Source organism: Ranitomeya variabilis, chromosome 7 (assembly GCF_051348905.1).
Source record: "Ranitomeya variabilis isolate aRanVar5 chromosome 7, aRanVar5.hap1, whole genome shotgun sequence".
In the NCBI taxonomy this organism is placed as follows: Eukaryota; Metazoa; Chordata; class Amphibia; order Anura; family Dendrobatidae; genus Ranitomeya; species Ranitomeya variabilis.
This window is the reverse complement of record NC_135238.1, coordinates 166981679-167005147: the sequence shown is the minus strand read 5'-3', so window position 1 is coordinate 167005147 and position 23469 is coordinate 166981679. Positions and strand designations below refer to the sequence as shown.

At 45.2% G+C, this 23469-nt stretch overlaps 1 protein-coding gene and 1 pseudogene across 1 annotated transcript in view; both read right to left on the bottom strand.

Moving 5' to 3' along the window:
• The window catches only part of LOC143785752 (uncharacterized), a 368406-nt gene that overhangs the window by 35704 nt on the left and 309233 nt on the right, over positions 1–23469 (bottom strand). Inside the window, exons 10-11 of the mRNA XM_077274844.1 lie at positions 22599–22663; positions 12786–12896 (exon numbers count right to left, since the gene is read on the bottom strand). Coding sequence (XP_077130959.1) covers positions 12786–12896; positions 22599–22663 — 176 coding nt within the window. The remainder of the gene's footprint in view (positions 1–12785; positions 12897–22598; positions 22664–23469) is intronic.
• Positions 14571–18912, bottom strand: LOC143785100 (inosine triphosphate pyrophosphatase pseudogene; annotated as a pseudogene).

The window sequence follows — 23469 nt, the reverse complement described above, 5'->3', positions numbered from 1 at the left end:
TTTGAACCTTCCCCAGCATCGCCTAATCATAGACGTTGCAACAAGGTGGAACTCAACACTGCACATGCTTCAGAGACTGTGCGAACAGAGGCGTGCTGTTATTTATTTGTGGGAGGATACACGGGCAGGCAGTAGGATGGCAGACATGGAGTTGTCAGGTGTGCAGTGGTCGAAGATACAAGACATGTGTCAAGTCCTTCAGTGTTTTGAGGAATGCACACGGCTGGTTAGTGCAGACAACGCCGTAATAAGCATGAGCATCCCCCTAATGCGTCTGCTGATGCAAAGTTTGACGCACATAAAGGAGCAGGCGTCTGCACCAGAGGAAGAGGGAAGCCTTGATGACAGTCAGCCATTGTCTGGTCAGGGCAGTGTACAGGACGAGGTAGCGGGCGAAGAGGAGGTGGAGGACGAGGATGATGATGGGGATGAGTATATTTTTAATGCGGAAACTTTCACGGGGGCACAGGAAATTGGTTGCGTGTCACGGCCGGGTTCTGGTTTTTTGAGGGACACAAGTGACGTAGATTTGCCTGCAACTGCCCCTCAACCAATCACAACCGGAGATTTGACAACTGGAACTTTGGCCCACATGGCGGATTATGCCTTACGTATCCTAAAAAGGGACACACGCATTACGAAAATGATGAACGATGACGATTACTGGTTGGCCTGCCTCCTTGATCCACGCTATAAAGGCAAATTGCAAAATATTATGCCACATGAGAACTTGGAACTAATATTAGCAACCAAACAATCAACTCTTGTTGACCGTTTGCTTCAGGCATTCCCAGCACACAGCGCACGTGATCGTTCTCACACGAGCTCCAGGGGGCAGCAGACTAGGAGTGTTAGGGGTGCACACATCAGAAGTGGCGTTGGACAGAGGGGTTTTCTGACCAGGTTGTGGAGTGATTTTGCTATGACCGCAGACAGGACAGGTACTGCTGCATCAATTGAAAGTGACAGGAGACAACATTTGTCCAGTATGGTTACTAACTATTTTTCATCCCTTATCGATGTTCTCCCTCAACCGTCATTCCCATTTGATTACTGGGCCTCCAAATTAGACACCTGGCCAGAATTGGCAGAATATGCATTGCAGGAGCTTGCTTGCCCGGCAGCAAGTGTCCTATCAGAAAGAGTATTCAGTGCTGCAGGGTCAATATTAACCGAAAAAAGGACTCGTCTGGCTACCCAAAATGTTGACGATCTAACATTCATTAAAATGAACCACAACTGGATTTCAAAATCTTTTGCCCCACCTTGCCCGGCCGACACCTAGCTTTCCTATGAAAAGCTCTTGCCTGTGAATTACTTTTCTAATGTCTAATTTGCTGCTGCAGATTGTACAGCATACGACATGTTTACACCTCCCTAAATGGCCAAACTCCCCACACGGGGCCGTGGTATCGCGACTTGGCGCAAGCACCCGTGAGACTGCTGTTTGTCTGAAGAGGTGGGTGTGCTCGCTTTTGGTTGACGGCATTGCTACTGGGTCCCTCATAGTACAATGTAGTGTCTCTGGCGGTGGTGGTGCGCACCCAACGTCAGACACACCGTTGTAACATGAGTGGCCCTGGGGCGGTCCCGCCGGCCTCAAGAGAGTTCCCCCCTACCCCAGCTCAAACTGGGCTCTACCACGTGCAAAATTATGTCGCACAGCTCCACCAATCTTTAGTCTATTCGCTGACATCATTCAATGTCTGGCACTGACAATACAAATTTGTAGACATCTATGATGCAACTTAAAGTAGTCTGTGTCTGTGTCCTATATTGGCACCATTAAATAGTTACTGCCAAATTACTATGTCAGAAACACAGCAGATGAGCCCACCCCTGTACCTAAGTATGCCACCTTTTTTTTTGTTTTGGTTGTTTTGCGAGACATTAACATCTATTTATATTTTGGGAGTACTGGGACAGACACTCCTTGCACTACTCCTCCACTCAGCACCAAGCTGCCTGCCCGTGTATCCATGTAACCGCTGTAAAACTGCCATGAGCCTATTGTTTGTTATTTTAGGCCTTTGAAGCCTTTCTGCGCTCCCTCCTTCCACTAGTCCTCCACTGACCAGACCACTGCTGCCCGTGTACCCCTGGAACCAATTTTAAAGTGCCTACAGCCAGCCCATTTTATTGTGTTAGGCCTTCGAAGCCTGTCTGCGGTCCCTCCTTCCACTAGGCCTCCACTGACCAGACCACTGCTGCCCGTGTACCCCTGGAACCAATTTTAAAGTGCCTACAGCCAGCCCATTTTATTGTGTTAGGCCTTCGAAGCCTGTCTGCGGTCCATACTTTAAATACTCCTCCACTCACCACCAAGCTGCCTGCCCGTGTATCCATGTAACCGCTGTAAAACTGCCATGAGCCTATTGTTTGTTATTTTAGGCCTTTGATAGCCTGTCTGCGGTCCCTACTCCTCCACTGACCACCAAGCTGCCTGCCCGTGTATCCATGTAACCGCTGTAAAACTGCCATGAGCCTATTGTTTGTTATTTTAGGCCTTTGAAGCCTTTCTGCGCTCCCTCCTTCCACTAGTCCTCCACTGACCAGACCACTGCTGCCCGTGTACCCCTGGAACCAATTTTAAAGTGCCTACAGCCAGCCCATTTTATTGTGTTAGGCCTTCGAAGCCTGTCTGCGGTCCATACTTCCACTAGGCCTCCACTGACCAGACCACTGCTGCCCGTGTACCCCTGGAACCAATTTTAAAGTGCCTACAGCCAGCCCATTTTATTGTGTTAGGCCTTCGAAGCCTGTCTGCGGTCCCTCCTTCCACTAGGCCTCCACTGACCAGACCACTGCTGCCCGTGTACCCCTGGAACCAATTTTAAAGTGCCTACAGCCAGCCCATTTTATTGTGTTAGGCCTTCGAAGCCTGTCTGCGGTCCATACTTTAAATACTCCTCCACTCACCACCAAGCTGCCTGCCCGTGTATCCATGTAACCGCTGTAAAACTGCCATGAGCCTATTGTTTGTTATTTTAGGCCTTTGATAGCCTGTCTGCGGTCCCTACTCCTCCACTCAGCACCAAGCTGCCTGCCCGTGTATCCATGTAACCGCTGTAAAACTGCCATGAGCCTATTGTTTGTTATTTTAGGCCTTCGAAGCCTTTCTGCGCTCCCTCCTTCCACTAGTCCTCCACTGACCAGACCACTGCTGCCCGTGTACCCCTGGAACCAATTTTAAAGTGCCTACAGCCAGCCCATTTTATTGTGTTAGGCCTTCGAAGCCTGTCTGCGGTCCATACTTTAAATACTCCTCCACTCACCACCAAGCTGCCTGCCCGTGTATCCATGTAACCGCTGTAAAACTGCCATGAGCCTATTGTTTGTTATTTTAGGCCTTTGAAGCCTTTCTGCGCTCCCTCCTTCCACTAGTCCTCCACTGACCAGACCACTGCTGCCCGTGTACCCCTGGAACCAATTATAAAGTGCCTACAGCCAGCCCATTTTATTATGTTAGGCCTTTGAAGCCTGTCTGCGGTCCCTACTTTAAATACTCCTCCACTCACCACCAAGCTGCCTGCCCGTGTATCCATGTAACCGATTTCAAACTGCCATGACTGCCTACTGTTTGTTATTTTAGGCCTTTGTGAGCCTGTCTGCGGCCCCTACTTGCAATACTCCTCCACTGACCACAATGCTGCCTGGAGTGCCTGCCTGTGTATCCATGTAACCGATTTCAAACTGCCATGACTGCCTACTGTTTGTTATTTTAGGCCTTTGTGAGCCTGTCTGCGGCCCCTACTTGCAATACTCCTCCACTGACCACAATGCTGCCTGGAGTGCCTGCCTGTGTATCCATGTAACCGATTTCAAACTGCCATGACTGCCTACTGTTTGTTATTTTAGGCCTTTGTGAGCCTGTCTGCGGCCCCTACTTGCAATACTCCTCCACTGACCACACCAATGCTGCCCGTGTACCCCTGGAACCTATTTAAAAGTTCATAGAGCCTAGTTATATATTTTATTTACTATTAATAAGGCCATGATGGACTACGCTGTACCACGCTACAAGCTAACCAGTCGACACTTCTTTTGCGAGAAAAGCCATCCCAACCCTCCACCAGCTTGTAGAAGACCGCATTGTCCATGCACTCTGGCAATCTGTGAGTACAAAGGTGCACCTGACAACAGACGCATGGACCTGTAGGCATGGCCACGGAAGATTACGTGTCCATTACGGCACAATGGGTTAATGTGTTGGATGCATGGTCCACAGAGGACAGCCTACTAAGTATGTCTGCAGTCCATAATTCAAATTTTCCTCCACTGTCTAAATCGGAGCTTCCACCTTCTGGCTTTCGGCCTATAGTATCAGAAATTAAACTGCATTTGGCCTTCAACTTTGGTTACGGCCTACTAACGGCTTCTGCCCCTCCCTGGTGTTGCCCACAACTAAATAAAGCTGAGCTTCAACCTTCCGGCTCTCATTAAGTGGTTTTGAAAAAACAAAATGGTGGATAGGGCCTACTAACGGCTTCTGCCCCTCCCTGGTGTTGCCCTCAACTAAATAAAGCTGAGCTTCAACCTTCCGGCTCTCATTAAGTGGTTTTGAAAAAACAAAATGGTGGATAGGGCCTACTAACGACTTCTGCCCCTCCCTGGTGTTGCCCTCAACTAAATAAAGCTGAGCTTCAACCTTCCGGCTCTCATTAAGTGGTTTTGAAAAAACAAAATGGTGGATAGGGCCTACTAACGGCTTCTGCCCCTCCCTGGTGTTGCCCACAACTAAATAAAGCTGAGCTTCAACCTTCCGGCTCTCATTAAGTGGTTTTGAAAAAACAAAATGGTGGATAGGGCCTACTAACGGCTTCTGCCCCTCCCTGGTGTTGCCCTCAACTAAATAAAGCTGAGCTTCAACCTTCCGGCTCTCATTAAGTGGTTTTGAAAAAACAAAATGGTGGATAGGGCCTACTAACGGCTTCTGCCCCTCCCTGGTGTTGCCCTCAACTAAATAAAGCTGAGCTTCAACCTTCCGGCTCTCATTAAGTGGTTTTGAAAAAACAAAATGGTGGATAGGGCCTACTAACGGCTTCTGCCCCTCCCTGGTGTTGCCCTCAACTAAATAAAGCTGAGCTTCAACCTTCCGGCTCTCATTAAGTGGTTTTGAAAAAACAAAATGGTGGATAGGGCCTACTAACGGCTTCTGCCCCTCCCTGGTGTTGCCCTCAACTAAATAAAGCTGAGCTTCAACCTTCCGGCTCTCATTAAGTGGTTTTGAAAAAACAAAATGGTGGATAGGGCCTACTAACGGCTTCTGCCCCTCCCTGGTGTTGCCCTCAACTAAATAAAGCTGAGCTTCAACCTTCCGGCTCTCATTAAGTGGTTTTGAAAAAACAAAATGGTGGATAGGGCCTACTAACGGCTTCTGCCCCTCCCTGGTGTTGCCCTCAACTAAATAAAGCTGAGCTTCAACCTTCCGGCTCTCATTAAGTGGTTTTGAAAAAACAAAATGGTGGATAGGGCCTACTAACGGCTTCTGCCCCTCCCTGGTGTTGCCCTCAACTAAATAAAGCTGAGCTTCAACCTTCCGGCTCTCATTAAGTGGTTTTGAAAAAACAAAATGGTGGATAGGGCCTACTAACGGCTTCTGCCCCTCCCTGGTGTTGCCCTCAACTAAATAAAGCTGAGCTTCAACCTTCCGGCTCTCATTAAGTGGTTTTGAAAAAACAAAATGGTGGATAGGGCCTACTAACGGCTTCTGCCCCTCCCTGGTGTTGCCCTCAACTAAATAAAGCTGAGCTTCAACCTTCCGGCTCTCATTAAGTGGTTTTGAAAAAACAAAATGGTGGATAGGGCCTACTAACGGCTTCTGCCCCTCCCTGGTGTTGCCCTCAACTAAATAAAGCTGAGCTTCAACCTTCCGGCTCTCATTAAGTGGTTTTGAAAAAACAAAATGGTGGATAGGGCCTACTAACGGCTTCTGCCCCTCCCTGGTGTTGCCCTCAACTAAATAAAGCTGAGCTTCAACCTTCCGGCTCTCATTAAGTGGTTTTGAAAAAACAAAATGGTGGATAGGGCCTACTAACGGCTTCTGCCCCTCCCTGGTGTTGCCCTCAACTAAATAAAGCTGAGCTTCAACCTTCCGGCTCTCATTAAGTGGTTTTGAAAAAACAAAATGGTGGATAGGGCCTACTAACGGCTTCTGCCCCTCCCTGGTGTTGCCCTCAACTAAATAAAGCTGAGCTTCAACCTTCCGGCTCTCCTTAAGTGGTTTTGAAAAAACAAAATGGTGGATAGGGCCTACTAACGGCTTCTGCCCCTCCCTGGTGTTGCCCTCAACTAAATAAAGCTGAGCTTCAACCTTCCGGCTCTCATTAAGTGGTTTTGAAAAAACAAAATGGTGGATAGGGCCTACTAACGGCTTCTGCCCCTCCCTGGTGTTGCCCTCAACTAAATAAAGCTGAGCTTCAACCTTCCGGCTCTCATTAAGTGGTTTTGAAAAAACAAAATGGTGGATAGGGCCTACTAACGGCTTCTGCCCCTCCCTGGTGTTGCCCTCAACTAAATAAAGCTGAGCTTCAACCTTCCGGCTCTCATTAAGTGGTTTTGAAAAAACAAAATGGTGGATAGGGCCTACTAACGGCTTCTGCCCCTCCCTGGTGTTGCCCTCAACTAAATAAAGCTGAGCTTCAACCTTCCGGCTCTCATTAAGTGGTTTTGAAAAAACAAAATGGTGGATAGGGCCTACTAACGGCTTCTGCCCCTCCCTGGTGTTGCCCTCAACTAAATAAAGCTGAGCTTCAACCTTCCGGCTCTCATTAAGTGGTTTTGAAAAAACAAAATGGTGGATAGGGCCTACTAACGGCTTCTGCCCCTCCCTGGTGTTGCCCTCAACTAAATAAAGCTGAGCTTCAACCTTCCGGCTCTCATTAAGTGGTTTTGAAAAAACAAAATGGTGGATAGGGCCTACTAACGGCTTCTGCCCCTCCCTGGTGTTGCCCTCAACTAAATAAAGCTGAGCTTCAACCTTCCGGCTCTCATTAAGTGGTTTTGAAAAAACAAAATGGTGGATAGGGCCTACTAACGGCTTCTGCCCCTCCCTGGTGTTGCCCTCAACTAAATAAAGCTGAGCTTCAACCTTCCGGCTCTCATTAAGTGGTTTTGAAAAAACAAAATGGTGGATAGGGCCTACTAACGGCTTCTGCCCCTCCCTGGTGTTGCCCTCAACTAAATAAAGCTGAGCTTCAACCTTCCGGCTCTCATTAAGTGGTTTTGAAAAAACAAAATGGTGGATAGGGCCTACTAACGGCTTCTGCCCCTCCCTGGTGTTGCCCACAACTAAATAAAGCTGAGCTTCAACCTTCCGGCTCTCATTAAGTGGTTTTGAAAAAACAAAATGGTGGTTAGGGCCTACTAACGGCTTCTGCCCCTCCCTGGTGTTGTCCTCAACTGAACAAAGCTGAGCTTCCACATTCTGCCTTTCGCCCTATACTATCAGATATTAAACTGCATTTGGCCTACTAGTGTGGTTAGGCCCTTGAAACAGTGTCTGCTGCTCTTGGGTTTGCTACTCCACTGAACAAAGCAATGCCGCCTGTTTAGTCCTGTTACCAATTTTGAACTGCATTTAGCCTACTTTATTCTTTGGCCCTATATCTGTTTCCTCCTCATCCTGCCCATTGCCCAGCCACTGCTAAATGAGTCTGCTGGTACATTGACCTAGACCACTACATTCCCCTTGTACTCTACACAGCCAGAATCTGACCCTGCTGAAAGTAAGGTTCCCCTTCTCGCATGTTATACCACCTTACACAGGGACAAAGAGGAAGGTGCAGATGAAAGTGCAGGTTCCTTCATCAGGTGGGGGGGCATACTCGTTGGCGACGTCACTGGCACAGGGCCCCTCAGAGTACGCAAAAGTGTCGCTGCTGGTGGGAGGCGCCCCCGCCATGCAAACACACCGCCGTACTTTGAGGGGCCCTGTGCCAGTGCCAATGCGAACGAGTGGGCCCCCCCCTGCTTGCTCAGGATCACAGCACTTGCAACGTTTAAATACTTACCTTTCCCTGCAACACCGCCGTGACGTAGTCCGCATTTCCTGGGCCCACGAAAAAATTGAGCCAGCCCTACTCCCCCCACAACTTTTGCCAAATGACCCCCAATTCCCTATGCCCAACTATTATTATAAAGTTAATTACGATTGGCAAGCTTCAGAAACAAGAATGGATGTTTTTGGCATTAAAATGGGCACTGTAGGTGTTTTCCTGGCCTCCACTCACTGCCGACTATGCTTCCCCATTGACTTGCATTGGGTTTCGTGTTTCGGTCGATCCCCGACTTTTAGCGATAATCGGCCGAATGCACTCGACTCGACTCTGGACAAAATCGGGTTTCCCAAAACCCTACTCGATCTGAAAAAAATGAAAGTCGCTCAACCCTAGTGAGGACTATCCCGTGGTGCTCAGCAGGGAGGTACTACAACACACAGGCGCTAGAAGGTAGGCACTGATTTCCACCTGCAAAGGGAACTCTGGATGTGCCTTCAGACCGGCCGGTCTCCGCCAGCCCTGTTAGCAGTACTCTGGATTGAGGATCCTGAAGCCTTCAGTAAAGAGGTAAAGAGACTGCAACCCTGTGTCCTCGTTATTCATCGCGACCTGCACCACGCACCATCATCACATCTTTCATTGGACGCCCCTTAGCAGGGTCACGGACCGGGTCTAGCCACCGTGACAACCCCAGAACTGAGACAGAGAGGCCCGGTACCGAGTACCCCGCGGCCCTGCGTCTGGGGGCGATCCAACTTGGCGTCACAAACAGGATCTACTTAAGCCTGAAGAATCAGGTCATGTGTGCCTTGGAACTGTGTCTGAATTGTGCTTGAACCGTGACTTATTGCAAAGACTGTGTGTTGCTGTTTGCCACCAAAAATGCCCACCAAAACTGCCGCCATTACAGCGCTATGAGGAGCGCAGGAGAAGAAGAGGGGCGTGAAGTGGGCGTACACGAGCTGGAGAGCGTGAAAGACAATGGCCGCCCAGTCTGAATATTTCTGTATCCTGAGGACATGTCCGTCAGCAGCTGAGACCCGCCTCCTGATCTTCTATGGCGGGCGGAGACCGAAGAAATGAAACTATGACTCAGATGAGGTGGGACTGGAGACCAGAGAAGGCCTGTGGAAAAGAATGGCCCCGCACCGACCCCCGTCACTGGAGGACTACTCCGACATGCCCTTGTTGGAGGATTTCGACCCGCGGGAGCTGTCGATGGGGCATCCCATGCCTGAACGGTCCCCAGTCCGTATGCCTCCCTCAGGAGAGTGGAGTGGCACCGAAGGAGTTACCTCAAGCGAGAGTACACAGTGCCGCGACTCCTGGGGAGGGCGCCTCACCTCCGCACCTGACCCAGTCACCACCGCGACCGCTGGTGCCCCGGTGGCCCTGCTGCCTGTCCCCAAATTACCAGGGGGGGCACGACCTCGGGCCCTTTCCTTGGGGAGGATATCGGAACCACCTCATTGCGGAGTTCCAGCGAGAAGTGGAGCGGGAAGCGCGAGGTGAGCTGCGGGATGGCTCCTTGCCAAAATGGGGCGTTATAATTGTCTATCAGCCTCAGGAAGGGAAGGGCTTCGTCCAAGAAATTGGAGCGGCCCTGAGAGTCCGCATCACCCGGGACGAGGTGGAGCCCTGCCTGTGTGGAGACGGCGCCAAGTCCCTCCTGACTCCGGGAGATGTGGTGACGTACTGCCGACATCTCAAAGGCAGAAGTTGGTGGGCCCGGGACATGCAGCACTGCACAGCCATCCTGGCGGTGTCCAGAACCGAGGGGGAGGAGCTTGCCGCCGAAGCTGCTGCAGCAGCCTCTGCCGCTGCCAGCATCATCCACCGGCCCACGCAAACACTCATCGCGGCGCACGACCTGGTCGTGCAGAAGACCCACACCCATGGAGTGAACCTGGCACCGGGAGAAGACTTGGAATCAAGCCTGCCTGGGCCACAGAGGGCCACCTGTCAGGTAAAGCCTGCCAGAACCAGAGTAACACCCTAATTCTCTGCAACTGTAAATAGTTACTTGTTTGTTTCCCTGCTTTTTGTTGCTTTAAACCCGACCAGGGTTGCTCTTAAAGGGATCCCTTCATTTACCCAGGATCCCTATTGCTTTTTATTTTTGCTTTTGTTTTCATTTTTGTTTCTTGTTCACCCATGTTACAAAGACTGCCGAATCATGGACGGTGAATGGTTCACAAACTGTAATGTAAATAGTTTGCACCTTCTTAAAGGTGCCCCTTACTGGTTTTACAAGAAGGAGAGCTTTGCGAAGAGACTGTTCCTGAGTACAGCATGGAAGCTCTTGCCTTAACTGGACTTGCAGATAGAGAGAATCTGCATTACCTCAAAGAGACTTGGTTCCCTCTTAAAGGGAAGGTTCACTAGTTGCACTTAAAGTGTAATGTTGCCATAAAGAAAGTAGATGATAATAATGTTTTGCATAGGAGTAATATGTAGTTAGCTAGACAGTTATAGAGAATGTTTGATAATGTGGCTAGAGATTGAGGACAGGAAGTAAACCCGTAGGGGTTAGTGAGTGAGTCCTCCTAGGAGCCATAGAGGGATGGCTCAGTGATCCGGTACTAAGAAAAGAGGCAGTAGGCCTGGGCAGATAAACAGGTGGTCCTGCATATGAAAAATCAGAGAGTAAAAAGAAAATGTTGCACTTAGAAGAGAAAATTAAAGAAAAAGTTAATTTATATTTTAGAAGTTTTATAGTAAGCCTTTAGTGGGTTCAGCTTACACGCCCTTAAAGGAAAAGTTAAATTATTGTTCAGAATTTCCACTTAGTAGAATACCCGGCTGGGTAATAGAAGTTATTTATAGTATGTTATTTTAAATATTTAACCATGTTTTGTTTGTAACATTCAAGAGTCCTCACCTCCCATAAAGGGAAGCACTGTTATTATTACTTGTTCATTGCATTTCAAAATTTGTATGTCTTTTGCTGACATGTATTGTTGTTTTCTTCCCAGTCCGGGAGTACTGGATTTAACCAGGGGGGAGTGCAGCGCCCCAGAGTCCTGGTCGTTGCAGTACTGACGCTCCGCCGCTAAGGGGAGTGATGGTATGTCTGATGTCACTTAAGGAGTTCATCTGACCAGGTATCACAGTCACACTTTACACTTCACATTCTGGCCACCAGGGGGAGCAAAGGGTTCTATGCATTAGGCCACTCCTCACAATCTGGTAAAACTGGGGGCTGGATAGGAAGTTAGTCAGAAGCTGACTGGGTTGGAACCAGGCAACATCCTGTGGCAGAGGGTGATGCGGGGGAAGATTCAGGGGGGTCTCTGTCAGGGGTGGGATCCTGACAGTGGCCTAGCGAACAGAACAGAACGTTACGGAGCCGCGCCTGCACTCGAATGCGGTGGCATCCTAAGAAAGGAAAAGAAGCGAGGTTTATCGTGGAGAAGTGAGAAACGAGATCGCAGCAAAAAGGAGATAAAGCCAGTAGGAGTCGTGCCGTAAGAGGCGCGTAGCCGGTGGCCGGAACGCCGAGGAAGTATTAGGCTCCAAGCAATACTTCAAACAGCGGCAGGACAGTTAATTTTAGGTTGGCTGTCTCACCTAAATCACCTAAGCAGACATAGGGGGCAATTGTGGGAAAGGGGCGATGCTAGGGTCCCGGAAGAACTCCAGGCCTACCCGTCAAACGGGTGCGTCCTATCCATATCATCTGGGGGACGGAGAAAGAACATCAGAATAGATACGAGTTGTGAGAAAGAAGAACATCAGAAACAGACACAACAGTTGTGAGGACTATCCCATGGTGCTCAGCAGGGAGGTACTACAACACACAGGTGCTAGAAGGTAGGCACTGATTTCCACCTGAAAAGGGAACTCTGGATGTGCCTTCGGACCGGCCGGTCTCCACCAGCCCTGTTAGCAGTACTCTGGATTGAGGATCCTGAAGCCTTCAGTAAAGAGGTAAAGAGACTGCAACCCTGTGTCCTCGTTATTCATTGCGACCTGCACCACGCACCATCATCACATCTTTCATTGGACGCCCCTTAGCAGGGTCACGGACCGGGTCTAGCCACCATGACAACCCCAGAACTGAGACCGAGAGGCCCGGTACCGAGTACCCCGCGGCCCTGCGTCTCGGGGCGCTCCACAGACATCTGTCTGGGATGATTTAGTGAATCCTGCTTTGAGCAGGGGGTTGGACCACATGACCCAGGAGGTCCCTTCCAACTCTACCATTCTATGATTCTATGATTCTATGACCTAAGCCTGATGTTTCCATATCAGTTTATGGTACTACCAAAACTCCAGGGAGGTGCATTTACTGTTTGATTCAGATCTTTCCTTCGCTCCCTATATTTAATCAGTTGCCATTTGTAACTTAAATATATCTTGAAAATTCACTTGTTTCTAACTGTGGAAATATAAAAAAAACTTGCAGAAAAAACAGCACTCACCATTCCTTAAAAAATTATGTTTTTTATTTCATGTGGTGGGACAGCCTTCAGAAAGCAGGGGGAGCGGGGAAGTGGACAAGGACAACAGCCGTTTTGTGCCTATCCCAGCGCTTCTGCAAGTCCAAGCAAACTGAGCCATGTGGTAGGACTTGCTTGTGTGGGTCCCACCACATGAAATAAAGGACATAGTTTTTTAAGGAATGGTGAGTGCTGTTTTTTTTATTTTTTCATTATACTTCATCCCATTTTGCATGCACCACCATTCCTATATTTAAGTGGTATGCCTTATATTAACCAGTGATTCGTTGACTGGTTGGTGCTGTTTTTTCTTTTATTTTTTTTCTATATAAAAAAAAATTACCAAAGTTTCCATTTCATACAAGAGTTCTTCTATATTGTTCTTCGTTGTCTGAATGTCTTGATCGCTGAGTATGGGCTTTTCCCTCCTCGGTGTGTAACAGATACATCGCAGCTATAGGGAATAAAAACATTTAAAGAAGTTCTAAATATCTATGTTTTTCATGATTTTAATAACTTAATGTGTTTAATATTAAATTGACCCGTTGAAGCGCACTTGCGTGAAACGATCGTTGTCATTCACGCACCCCTGTTCCCATTCTCCTGCAGAAAATGCTGCAATAAAGTCTGAAAAATTAGCCTGGTGAGTGCCATTTGTTTGTCTGTATTTGATATTTAATATTAAAATAAAAAGATATTTTTTAACTTGCACAAATTTTTTCTATCGAGTAGTTCTCTGAATGTATGAATGAAAATGTTTTTTTGGTTGTTATAACTGCATCCAGTGAGATTTATTCTGTATCATGAACAGAAATTACTATCAGTAAATGTTTATCCTTTGAGAAGGCATTGCCACTAGTGATGAGCGAACTTGCTAGGTGATACTCGGATATCACTCGAGTATCTCGGTGTTCGGATGTGCTCGGAACTTTTTTTTGAGCATTGGCTGGTGCTTAGATTTAATGCTGGAATCCCCACCCTGCATGTTTGGGGCCTGTTACACAGCCAATAAACATGCGGGGATTGCATCCCAGTCACTGTTATGCCATAGCGGCTTTACTGTGATTGGCTGGCCATGTTACCTTATCAGAGGTTATAAAAGAACCAGCGCCGCCATGCTTAGCACACGGACACCACTGCACAACTCAGGGACAGTTCTGATTGGAGGGAGAGAGAAGTTGTCCAGGCCTGTGTGCACAGTTTTAGGAATCAGTGTTCTCTAGTGGTGTTACTTTGCTGAACCATCATGCTAAAAGTCATTTTAAGGGCTAATCTTATGCTTTGCTGTTTCTATGGGATAAATTCTGCATTTATCAGCTGGTGGAGCAGGGAGAATGGCTGAATACAGCCTCTAGGCAGGGCTTAGGGCTTTGCAGTCCGTTGCTAAATACTGTATATAGCTGCTGCAGGTGACCATATTTTTTTTTTTTGTCCAAAAATTCACTATTGTCATCCATACAGTTTAACATGCTTTGTGTGAAATTAAGTGATTTGAAATTTAAAAAAAAAAACGGCCTGCTACAAGTAATCACACTTTTTTCAATAAAAAAATATATATTTTTAATTAATCAAGGAAACTTGGTTTCCAGAGACCTAGCAATTAGAAAATGCGTAAGGCGTGAGGTAAGAGATGAGGATGTGGAAGTGCTGATGATGGTGCACGGAAACGGTGAGGATGTGAAGCAGATGTGACTTCGCCTGTTGTTGGAGCACAAGCAACACGCCCATCAACTACACATATAGTGGGGTAATTGATACACTGACAAGTTTTCCCATCTAGGTAAGAAGAATTGATTTGCCAAAAGGGTATCAAACCAGACTTACAAGAAAACCTTATTTAAATATAACCTTTATTAGGTAATTCGTAAAATTGTTTAATCAGAACCAGTTGTAGTGCCAAAGTAAATAAAGTGCATACGTAAAAGTAAACCAGTCCACACATATAAAGCTAAATATCTAAAGTGATAGAAGGGTACTCTGTCCCTATTATAACGTAATGCACCCCTTCCTATCTGCAGAGGTTGGCCCCCTATGAAGATATATGATAATGGCGCCCCCGCTCATACTTTGTCTGTCCCTGGTCTACCCTGTAACACTCTGGGAGAGGATGGAAACAGATCAATGTGCCCTAGTTCACTACATAATAAAAAAGATACTGCAAGGTATACAGGTGCAAGCCTTCAGGTTTCAACTTCTCAAGAAACCATTTTATATAGGGGCCAGGAAGACCACCCAGAGCGTTGAAACATAAACACGTGTCTTCAACGATGACTGGACCTTGGATCTGTTTTGCGGCCTCTTTACACTTTTGAATTGAAATGTCATCAGATTCTCCTTGGTGTCCAGGCAAGTCAATCTTCTTAGCTACAAGTTTACAGGGAAATTTATCTCCGAGAATCTGAATGACCTCCTCCAGCATCTTGGCATTGCCCGTCACAAACACCACACTCCTGAAGAGGTACACAGGTGGAAGGCTCCAGTTCTTTTGTGATGGATGGCAAGACAGTACAGTATCACATTCCCTTACCACGTCAAGACCCTTTTCCGCAAGTCAGCTACAGCTGGCTCCGCCCTGCCTGGAAAACCACTTTAATATTTGTTTAAAGAGAGGAATAGAAGAGAGCATTTATAATTTATTTACATCTACTGTTGAAGATATTATGTTGAATATCTTGTTGCTTTTCCAGAATTTGATCAGTTTGGAGATTCCATTAGCATTCCTACATTCTTGATTGTTATTTATTGGAGTTTTACGGTTAAATTATGGAGTAGGAATACATTTCAAGAATACCCAGACATGCTGTGATTCAACCAGACTGCTCATAAAAAAAGGTAAACTAAATAATAAGCATGTATTGTTTAGACGGCCGTTGTGCACAGGAAATTTTCAGTAAAATGAAAACAAATTGCTGGTAGTAAGGCATTTGTCACAGTCTGATTACTTGGCAGTCACTGTGGGAGCTCCAATTTGTCAAGCTACATCAGGAAAACAGGAGAATGCAAGGGTCGGACAATGTTATTTGCATGTTCATTTTCTAATAATCAATAAACGTGGGTATTTCCAAGTGATGTTCCTTTTACATCATTTGCCAGAGCAGGTTGATCCTTAAAACCTGAAAAAGATGTTTTTCTTTATCATTTACAATAACTGTCTGGTCTATTGTATACAGTTAATTCTCAGAAAGATACCAGTTATATGGTTCATGGTAGATCTATGCAGATATTTTACTTTTGTATACAAAGAAAATTGTTTTCCTACTGCTCATGTACAGGAATGATCTGTTTTTTCATGTGTGCACTTGCATTCTCAAGAGATTAGTGGGTATCTACTATATAATTGTCTAAGGGTCACTTCCGTCTTTCTGTCTGTCTGTCTGTCACGGAAATCCCAAGTCGCTGATTGGTCGTGGCCAGATGCCGCGACCAATCAGCGACCGGCACAGTCCGGCCGCAAAATGGCCGCTCCCTACTCCCCTGCCGTCAGTGCCCGCTCCATACTTTACCTCAGTCAGCGCCTGCCACCCACATAGCATTGTAGCAGTCCGTTAAACCGACTGCCTTACACCGTGGCATAATGCGGTGTAAAACAGTCTGTTAACGCTGCTATTAACCCTATGTGACAAACTTTTTACTATTCCTGCTGCCTATGCAGCATCAATAGTAAAAAGATCTAATGTTAAAAATAATTAAAAAAATAAAAAATCGTGATATACTCACCTTCCGGGGCCTTTCCCGCTCCTCGCAATGCTCCGGGTCATGCAGTGCGGTCTCGCGAGATGATGACGTAGAGCTCTCACCAGACCGCTACGTCATCAACTCGTGAGACCGCAATGCATTCTTGGGACCGGAATGTCGCGAGGAGCATCGCTGAACGCCTCGCCTGGATCCGGGGGCTGCCAGAGGGTGAGTATATAACTATTTTATATTTTAATTTCTTTTTTTTTAAACAGAGATATGGTGCCCATACTGCTACATATTACTTGGGCTGTGTTATATACTGCATGGCTGCTACATACTACGTGGGCAGTGTTATATACTACGTGGGCTGTGCTATATATTACGTGGGCTGTGCTATATACTACATGGGCTGTGTTATATGCTATGTGGGCTGTGCTATATATTACGTGGGCAGTGTTATATACTACGTGGGCAGTGTTATATACTACGTGGGCCATGCTATATATTAGGTGGGCAGTGTTATATACTACGTGGGCAGTGCTATATACTGCATGGGCTCTGCTATTATATTACGTGAGCAGTGTTATATACTACATGGGCTGTGCTATATATTACATGGGGAGTGTTATATACTACGTGGGCAGTGTTACACACTGCATGGGCTCTGCTATATATTACGTGGGCAATGTTATATACTATGTGGGCAGTGTTATATACTACGTGGGCTGTGCTATATATTACGTGGGCAGTGTTATATATTACGTGGGCAGTGTTATATACTGTGTGGCTGCTACATACTATGTGGGCAGTGTTATATACTACGTGGGCTGTGCTATATATTACGTGGGCAGTGTTATATATTACGTGGGCAGTGTTATATACTGTGTGGCTGCTACATACTATGTGGGCAGTGTTATATACTACGTGGGCTGTGCTATAAATTACGTGGGCAGTGTTATACACTACGTGGGCAGTGTTATATACTGCGTGGCTGCTACATACTATGTGGGCAGTGTTTTATACTATGTGGGCTGTGCTATATATTATGTGGGCAGTGTTATATACTACGTGGGCTGTGTTATATACTACGTGGGCTGTTCTATATATTACGTGGGCAGTGTTATATACTACATGGGCAGTGTTATATACTGAGTGGGCTGTGCTATTATATTACATGGGCAGTGTTATATACTATGTGGGCAGTGTTATATACTGCGTGGGCTGTGCTATATATTATGTGGGTAGTGTTATATACTGCGTGGGCAGTGTTATATACAACCTGGGCAGTGTTATATACTTCGTGGACAGTGTTATATACTACGTGGGCTGTGCTATATATTACGTGGGCAGTGTTATACTGTATACTATGTGGGCTGTGCTATATATTACGTGGGCAGTGTTATTTTCTACGTGGGCAGTGTTATATACTGCATGGGCTGTACTATATATTATGTGGGCAGTGTTATATACTGCGTGGGCTGTGTTATATGCAGTGTTATATACTACGTGGGCCATGTTATATACTGCATGGGCCGTGTTATATACTGCGTGGGCAGTGTTATATACTGCGTGGGCAGTGTTATATACTTCATGGGCAGTGTTATATACTAAGTGGGCTGTGCTATATATTACGTGGGCAGTGTTATACTGTATACTACATGGGCTGTGCTATATATTACGTGGACAGTGTTATATACTACGTGGGCAGTGCTATATACTACATGGGCTGTGCTATATATTATGTGGGCAGTGTTATATACTGAGTGGGCTGTGTTATATACTACCTGGGCAGTGTTATATACTACGTGGGCCATGTTATATACTGCATGGGTCGTGTTATATACAGCGTGGGCAGTGTTATATACTGCATGGGCAGTGTTATATACTACGTGGGCAGTGTTATATACTACGTGCCTGTTTTATACACTATGTGGGCTGTGTTATATACTGCATGGGCTGTGTTATATACTACGTGGGCAGTGTTATATACTACGTGTGCAGTGTTATATACTACATGGGCAGTGTTATATATTACGTGGGCTGTGTTATATGCTCTGTGCCTGTGTTATATAGTACATATACTACGTGGGCAGTGTTATATACTAAGTGGCTGCTATATACTACGTGGCTATGCTATATACTACGTGGCTGTGCTATGTACTACGTGGCTGTCTGTGTTACGTGGGCTGTGTTATATACTGCGTAGGCTGTGCTATATACTGCGTGGGCTATGTTATATACTACGTGGCTGTGCTATATACTACTTGGCTCCTATATACTACATGGCTGTGTTATATACTACGTGGCTGCTATATATTTCGTGGGCTGTGTTATATACTATGTGTCTGTGTTATATACAACGTGGCTGCTATATACTACGTGGCTGTGCTATATACTACGTGACTGTGCTATATTTTACGTGGCAGTGCTATATACTATGTGGCTGTGCTATATACTACATGGCTGTGTTATATACTACGTGGTTGTGCTATATACTATGTGGCTGTGCTATATACTACGTGGCTATGTTATATACTACGTGGCTGTGCTATATACTACGTGGCTGTCTGTGTTGCGTGGGCTGTGCTATATACTATGTGGCTGCTATATACATACATACATTCAGGCATTTCAAACCGATATGCCATCTCTTTATTTGATGGAAAAGCTCCTAAAACCTCTTCCTAACATAGGAACGGCAAGCGCCAGGCTATGTTATTCAGCTGGATCAAGCTCCCGTCACTACTGTTTATCCATTTCAATGCTACACTCAATACCTTTTCAATGCCCATGCCCCCTTCCCTTGTGCTAAGATCACAAAAAGCAAATGGGATGCCATAGTAGAAGACTCTTCACCATCCTGTGGCATAGGAGATCTGTAATTGCACGATATACCCCATTATATACTGTAGGTTAAATATTGTAATATTGTAGGGTAATATATATATATATATATATATATATATATATATATATATATATATATATATACACTCACCGGCCACTTTATTAGGTACACCATGCTAGTAACGGGTTGGACCCCCTTTTGCCTTCAGAACTGCCTCAATTCTTCGTGGCATAGATTCAACAAGGTGCTGGAAGCATTCCTCAGAGATTTTGGTCCATATTGACATGATGGCATCACACAGTTGCCGCAGATTTGTCGGCTGCACATCCCAAAGATGCTCCATACAAGGCAGGATGGATCCATGCTTTCATGTTGTTTACGCCAAATTCTGACCCTACCATCCGAATGTCGCAGCAGAAATCGAGACTCATCAGACCAAGCAACGTTTTTCCAATCTTCTACTGTCCAATTTCGATGAGCTTGTACAAATTGTAGCCTCAGTTTCCTGTTCTTAGCTGAAAGGAGTGGTACCCGGTGTGGTCTTCTGCTGCTGTAGCCCATCTGCCTCAAAGTTCGACGCACTGTGCGTTCAGAGATGCTCTTAGGCCTACCTTGGTTGTAACGGGTGGCGATTTGAGTCACTGTTGCCTTTCTATCAGCTCGAACCAGTCTGCCCATTCTCCTCTGACCTCTGGCATCAACAAGGCATTTCCGCCCACAGAACTGCCGCTCACTGGATTTTTTTTCTTTTTCGGACCATTCTCTGTAAACCCTAGAGATGGTTGTGCGTGAAAATCCCAGTAGATCAGCAGTTTCTGAAATACTCAGACCAGCCCTTCTGGCACCAACAACCATGCCACGTTCAAAGGCACTCAAATCACCTTTCTTCCCCATACTGATGCTCGGTTTGAACTGCAGGAGATTGTCTTGACCATGTCTACATGCCTAAATGCACTGAGTTGCCGCCATGTGATTGGCTGATTAGAAATTAAGTGTTAACAAGAAGTTGGACAGGTGTACCTAATAAAGTGGCCAGTGAGTGTATATATATATATATATATATATATATATATATATATATATATATACAGTACAGACCAAAAGTTTGGACACACCTTCTCATTTAAAGATTTTTCTTTATTTTCATGACTATAAAAATTGTACATTCACACTGAAGGCATCAAAACTATGAATTAACACATGTGGAATTATATACTTAACAAGAAAGTGTGAAACAACTGAAATTATGTCTTATATTCTAGGTTCTTCAAAGTAGCCACCTTTTGCTTTGATGACTGCTTTGCTTCATAGTCATGAAAATACATAAAAATCTTTAAATGAGAAGGTGTGTCCAAACTTTTGGTCTGTACTGTATATGTATATATACAAAAAGTAAAACTCATATATTATATAGAGTCACTACAAAAAGAGTGATCTATTTCAAGTGTTTATTTCTGTTAATGTTGATGATTTTGGCTTACAGCCAATGAAAACCCAAAAGTCATTATCTCAGTAAATTAGAATACTTGATAACACCAGGTTGAAAAATGATTTTGACATCCGAACTGTTGGCCTACTGAAATGTATGTTCAGTAAATGCACTCAATACTTAGTCCTTTTGCATCAATTTTGCATCAATTAATGCATCAATGCGGTGTGGCATGGAGGTGACCAGTCTGTGGCACTGCTGAGATGTTATGGAAGCCCAGGTTGCTTTGATAGCAGCCTTCAGCTTGTTTGCATTGTTGGGTCTGGTGTCTCTCATCTTCCTCTTGACAATACTCCATAGATTCTCTGTGGGGTTAAGGTCAGACGAGTTTGCTGGCCAATCAAGCACAGTGATACTGTTGTTTTTAAACCAGGTAATGGTACTTTTGGCAGTGTGGACAGGTGCCAAGCACTGCTGGAGAATGAAATTTCCATCTCCAAAAAGCTTGTCGGCAGAGGGAAGCATGAAGTGCTCTAATATTTCCTGGTAGACGGCTGCGCTGACTTTGGTCTCAATAAAACACAGTGGACCTACATCAGCTGATGACATGTCTCCCTAAACCATCACTGATTGTGGATACTTCACACTAGACCTTGGGTATAAAGGTCCCAGAGTCTGGAGGAAGAGTGCCGAGACAGACAATCCAAGCTGCTCAAAGTCTAGTGTGATGTTTCCACAATCAGTGATGGTTTGGGGAGCAATGTCATCTGCTGGTGTAGGTCCACTGTGTTTTATCAAGTCCAAAGTTGATTGAGGTTTTACCCTCCTAATATATTGCAGCCATCATATTATACAGCACTGTATACTTACAATTGCTATTTTTTCCTTTCTATCCAGTAAATTCTTCTCTTTTCTCTATGTAGAAACAGGAAGTCTCTTTTCCCTGCAGAAATCATCCCCATCTTCAACTCCTGACCCAGCTGCTCCCTCCTCCCCTGCTAGGGACATTTTCAGTGATGACTCATGCAGGGGAAACTGACTTCCTGTTTCTACATAGAGCCTAGAAGGGTTCAGCCAGTCAGGTTTTAATAATGTAAAGTCATAGACCTAATGGAAGAGAGAATAATTAACTGGGTAGAAAGGCAAAATGAGCAATTGTAAGTACACAATGATAACTATATAATATGATGACTGCAATATATTAAGAGGATAAAAACTTTGATGGGAGGAGGAGCGCTTCTTTAAAAAAACAGATCTATATATATTAGGAATCTACTATAGAGCAGGATTCTAACATTTAGTAAAAAGTACAGCCCAAAGGTAAGTAACAATTTAAGATATCTGAAAATGCTGAAACCTAAAATCAATGATACACAAAACAGTTCAATGAATAGAGTACTTAGTAGTGTTGAGCATTCCGATACTGCAAGTATCGGGTATCAGCCGATATTTGCTGTATTGGAATTCCGATACCGAGTTCCAATATTTTTGCGATATCGGAAATCGGAATCGGAAGTGTGCAGTGCGTATGGTTCCCAGGGTCTGGAGGAGAGGAGACTCTCCTTCAGGCCCTGGGATCCATATTCATGTAAAAAATAAATAATAAAAATAAAAAATATTGATATACTCACCCCTCCGGCGGACCCTGGACCTTAGCGATGTAACCGGCAGCCTCCGTTCCTAAGAATGAGTGAGTGTAGGGCCTGCGATGACGTCGCGGCTTGTGATTGGTCGCGTGAGCGGTCACATGAGCGGTCAAGCGACCAATCACAAGCCGTGACGTCATCGAAGGTCCTTCACTCTGCATTCTTAGGGAACGGAGGCAGACGCTCGGACCGGTGAGAGCCGGGGCCGTCAGAGGGGTGAGTATATCAATATTTTTTATTTTTATTCTTTATTTTATACATGAATATGGATCCCAGGGCCTGAAGGAGAGTTTCCTCTCCTTCAGACCATGGGAACCATTCCGATATTTTGTGTCCCATTGATATGCATTGGTATCGGGTATCGGTATCGGCGATATCCGATATTTTTTGGGTATCGGCCGATCCAATCCGATACCGATACCTTTGCATATCGGAAGGTATCGCTCAACACTAGTACTTAGTTATATTTACTTTATTCTTTATTGAATCTTATGAAAGGTTTTCAATTTGATTTGAATTCATTTTTATCTGAAAAATCCCCATCACACTTCTAACCTGAGGGACAGGAGTTATGAGTGTCCAGGCTTCATCTGTTACTCCTTCATCAGAGGATTTCATTCCTGGTATTAAATAAATCAAATGAACAATTAACACAGAAAATGGAGAAAAAAGTTAAAATCTACAGCTAAAACTAAATACTCAAATAACCAGATAGTGTAAAGCCTAACTTATCAGAAAAAGCGTCCATGTGTGTACATGAGGAACAACACTATTTTTGTTTCTTTTACCCACTATATGACCGGCTGGCATTTTTCACCAGGTTTCCTTTTGCAGTCTCACTCTCTCTAAGACCACATTCACACGTTCAGTATTTGGTCCGTATTTTGTGAATATAGCCTAAACTTCAGTTTCCTCTGACCAAGAAGGTGGTGACTAGCTGCTGTGATGTTTTCCATACACAGTACACACAGGCATCAGGGATTCCAAGTCTTCTATCATTGTATCGAACAGACAGAAGTGGCAGAAGCATTGAGTACATTGCACAGCAGTATTGAGCCATGTGGCTGTGAATCCTGCACTGGAGTGAGATAAAACAGTTGTTTTAAGCTGCAGCGCAATTTAGATATCTATTTGTATTTCACTGTACTGGAGGCTCCTTAATCTTCCTTCCCCTATTAATATTATTCTTAAAGTGTTTTCCATTAATGTTTTTTGGCATATTAAATTTTTTCTGTGGACGATTTTAAAATGTTTTTGGAAATCCATTAAGCAGTGAATAAAAAGTTAATAAAAAATGCTCTAAACTGCTTACAAAATGCTAAAAGAAATCTCAGTGTCGTTTTTGTAGCCTGCCCATTGAATTCTATTGTAAAGCGTGGAGCTGCTTCATGGCGGAAAGCGCCAAAGTAATCGACAGGTCACTTCC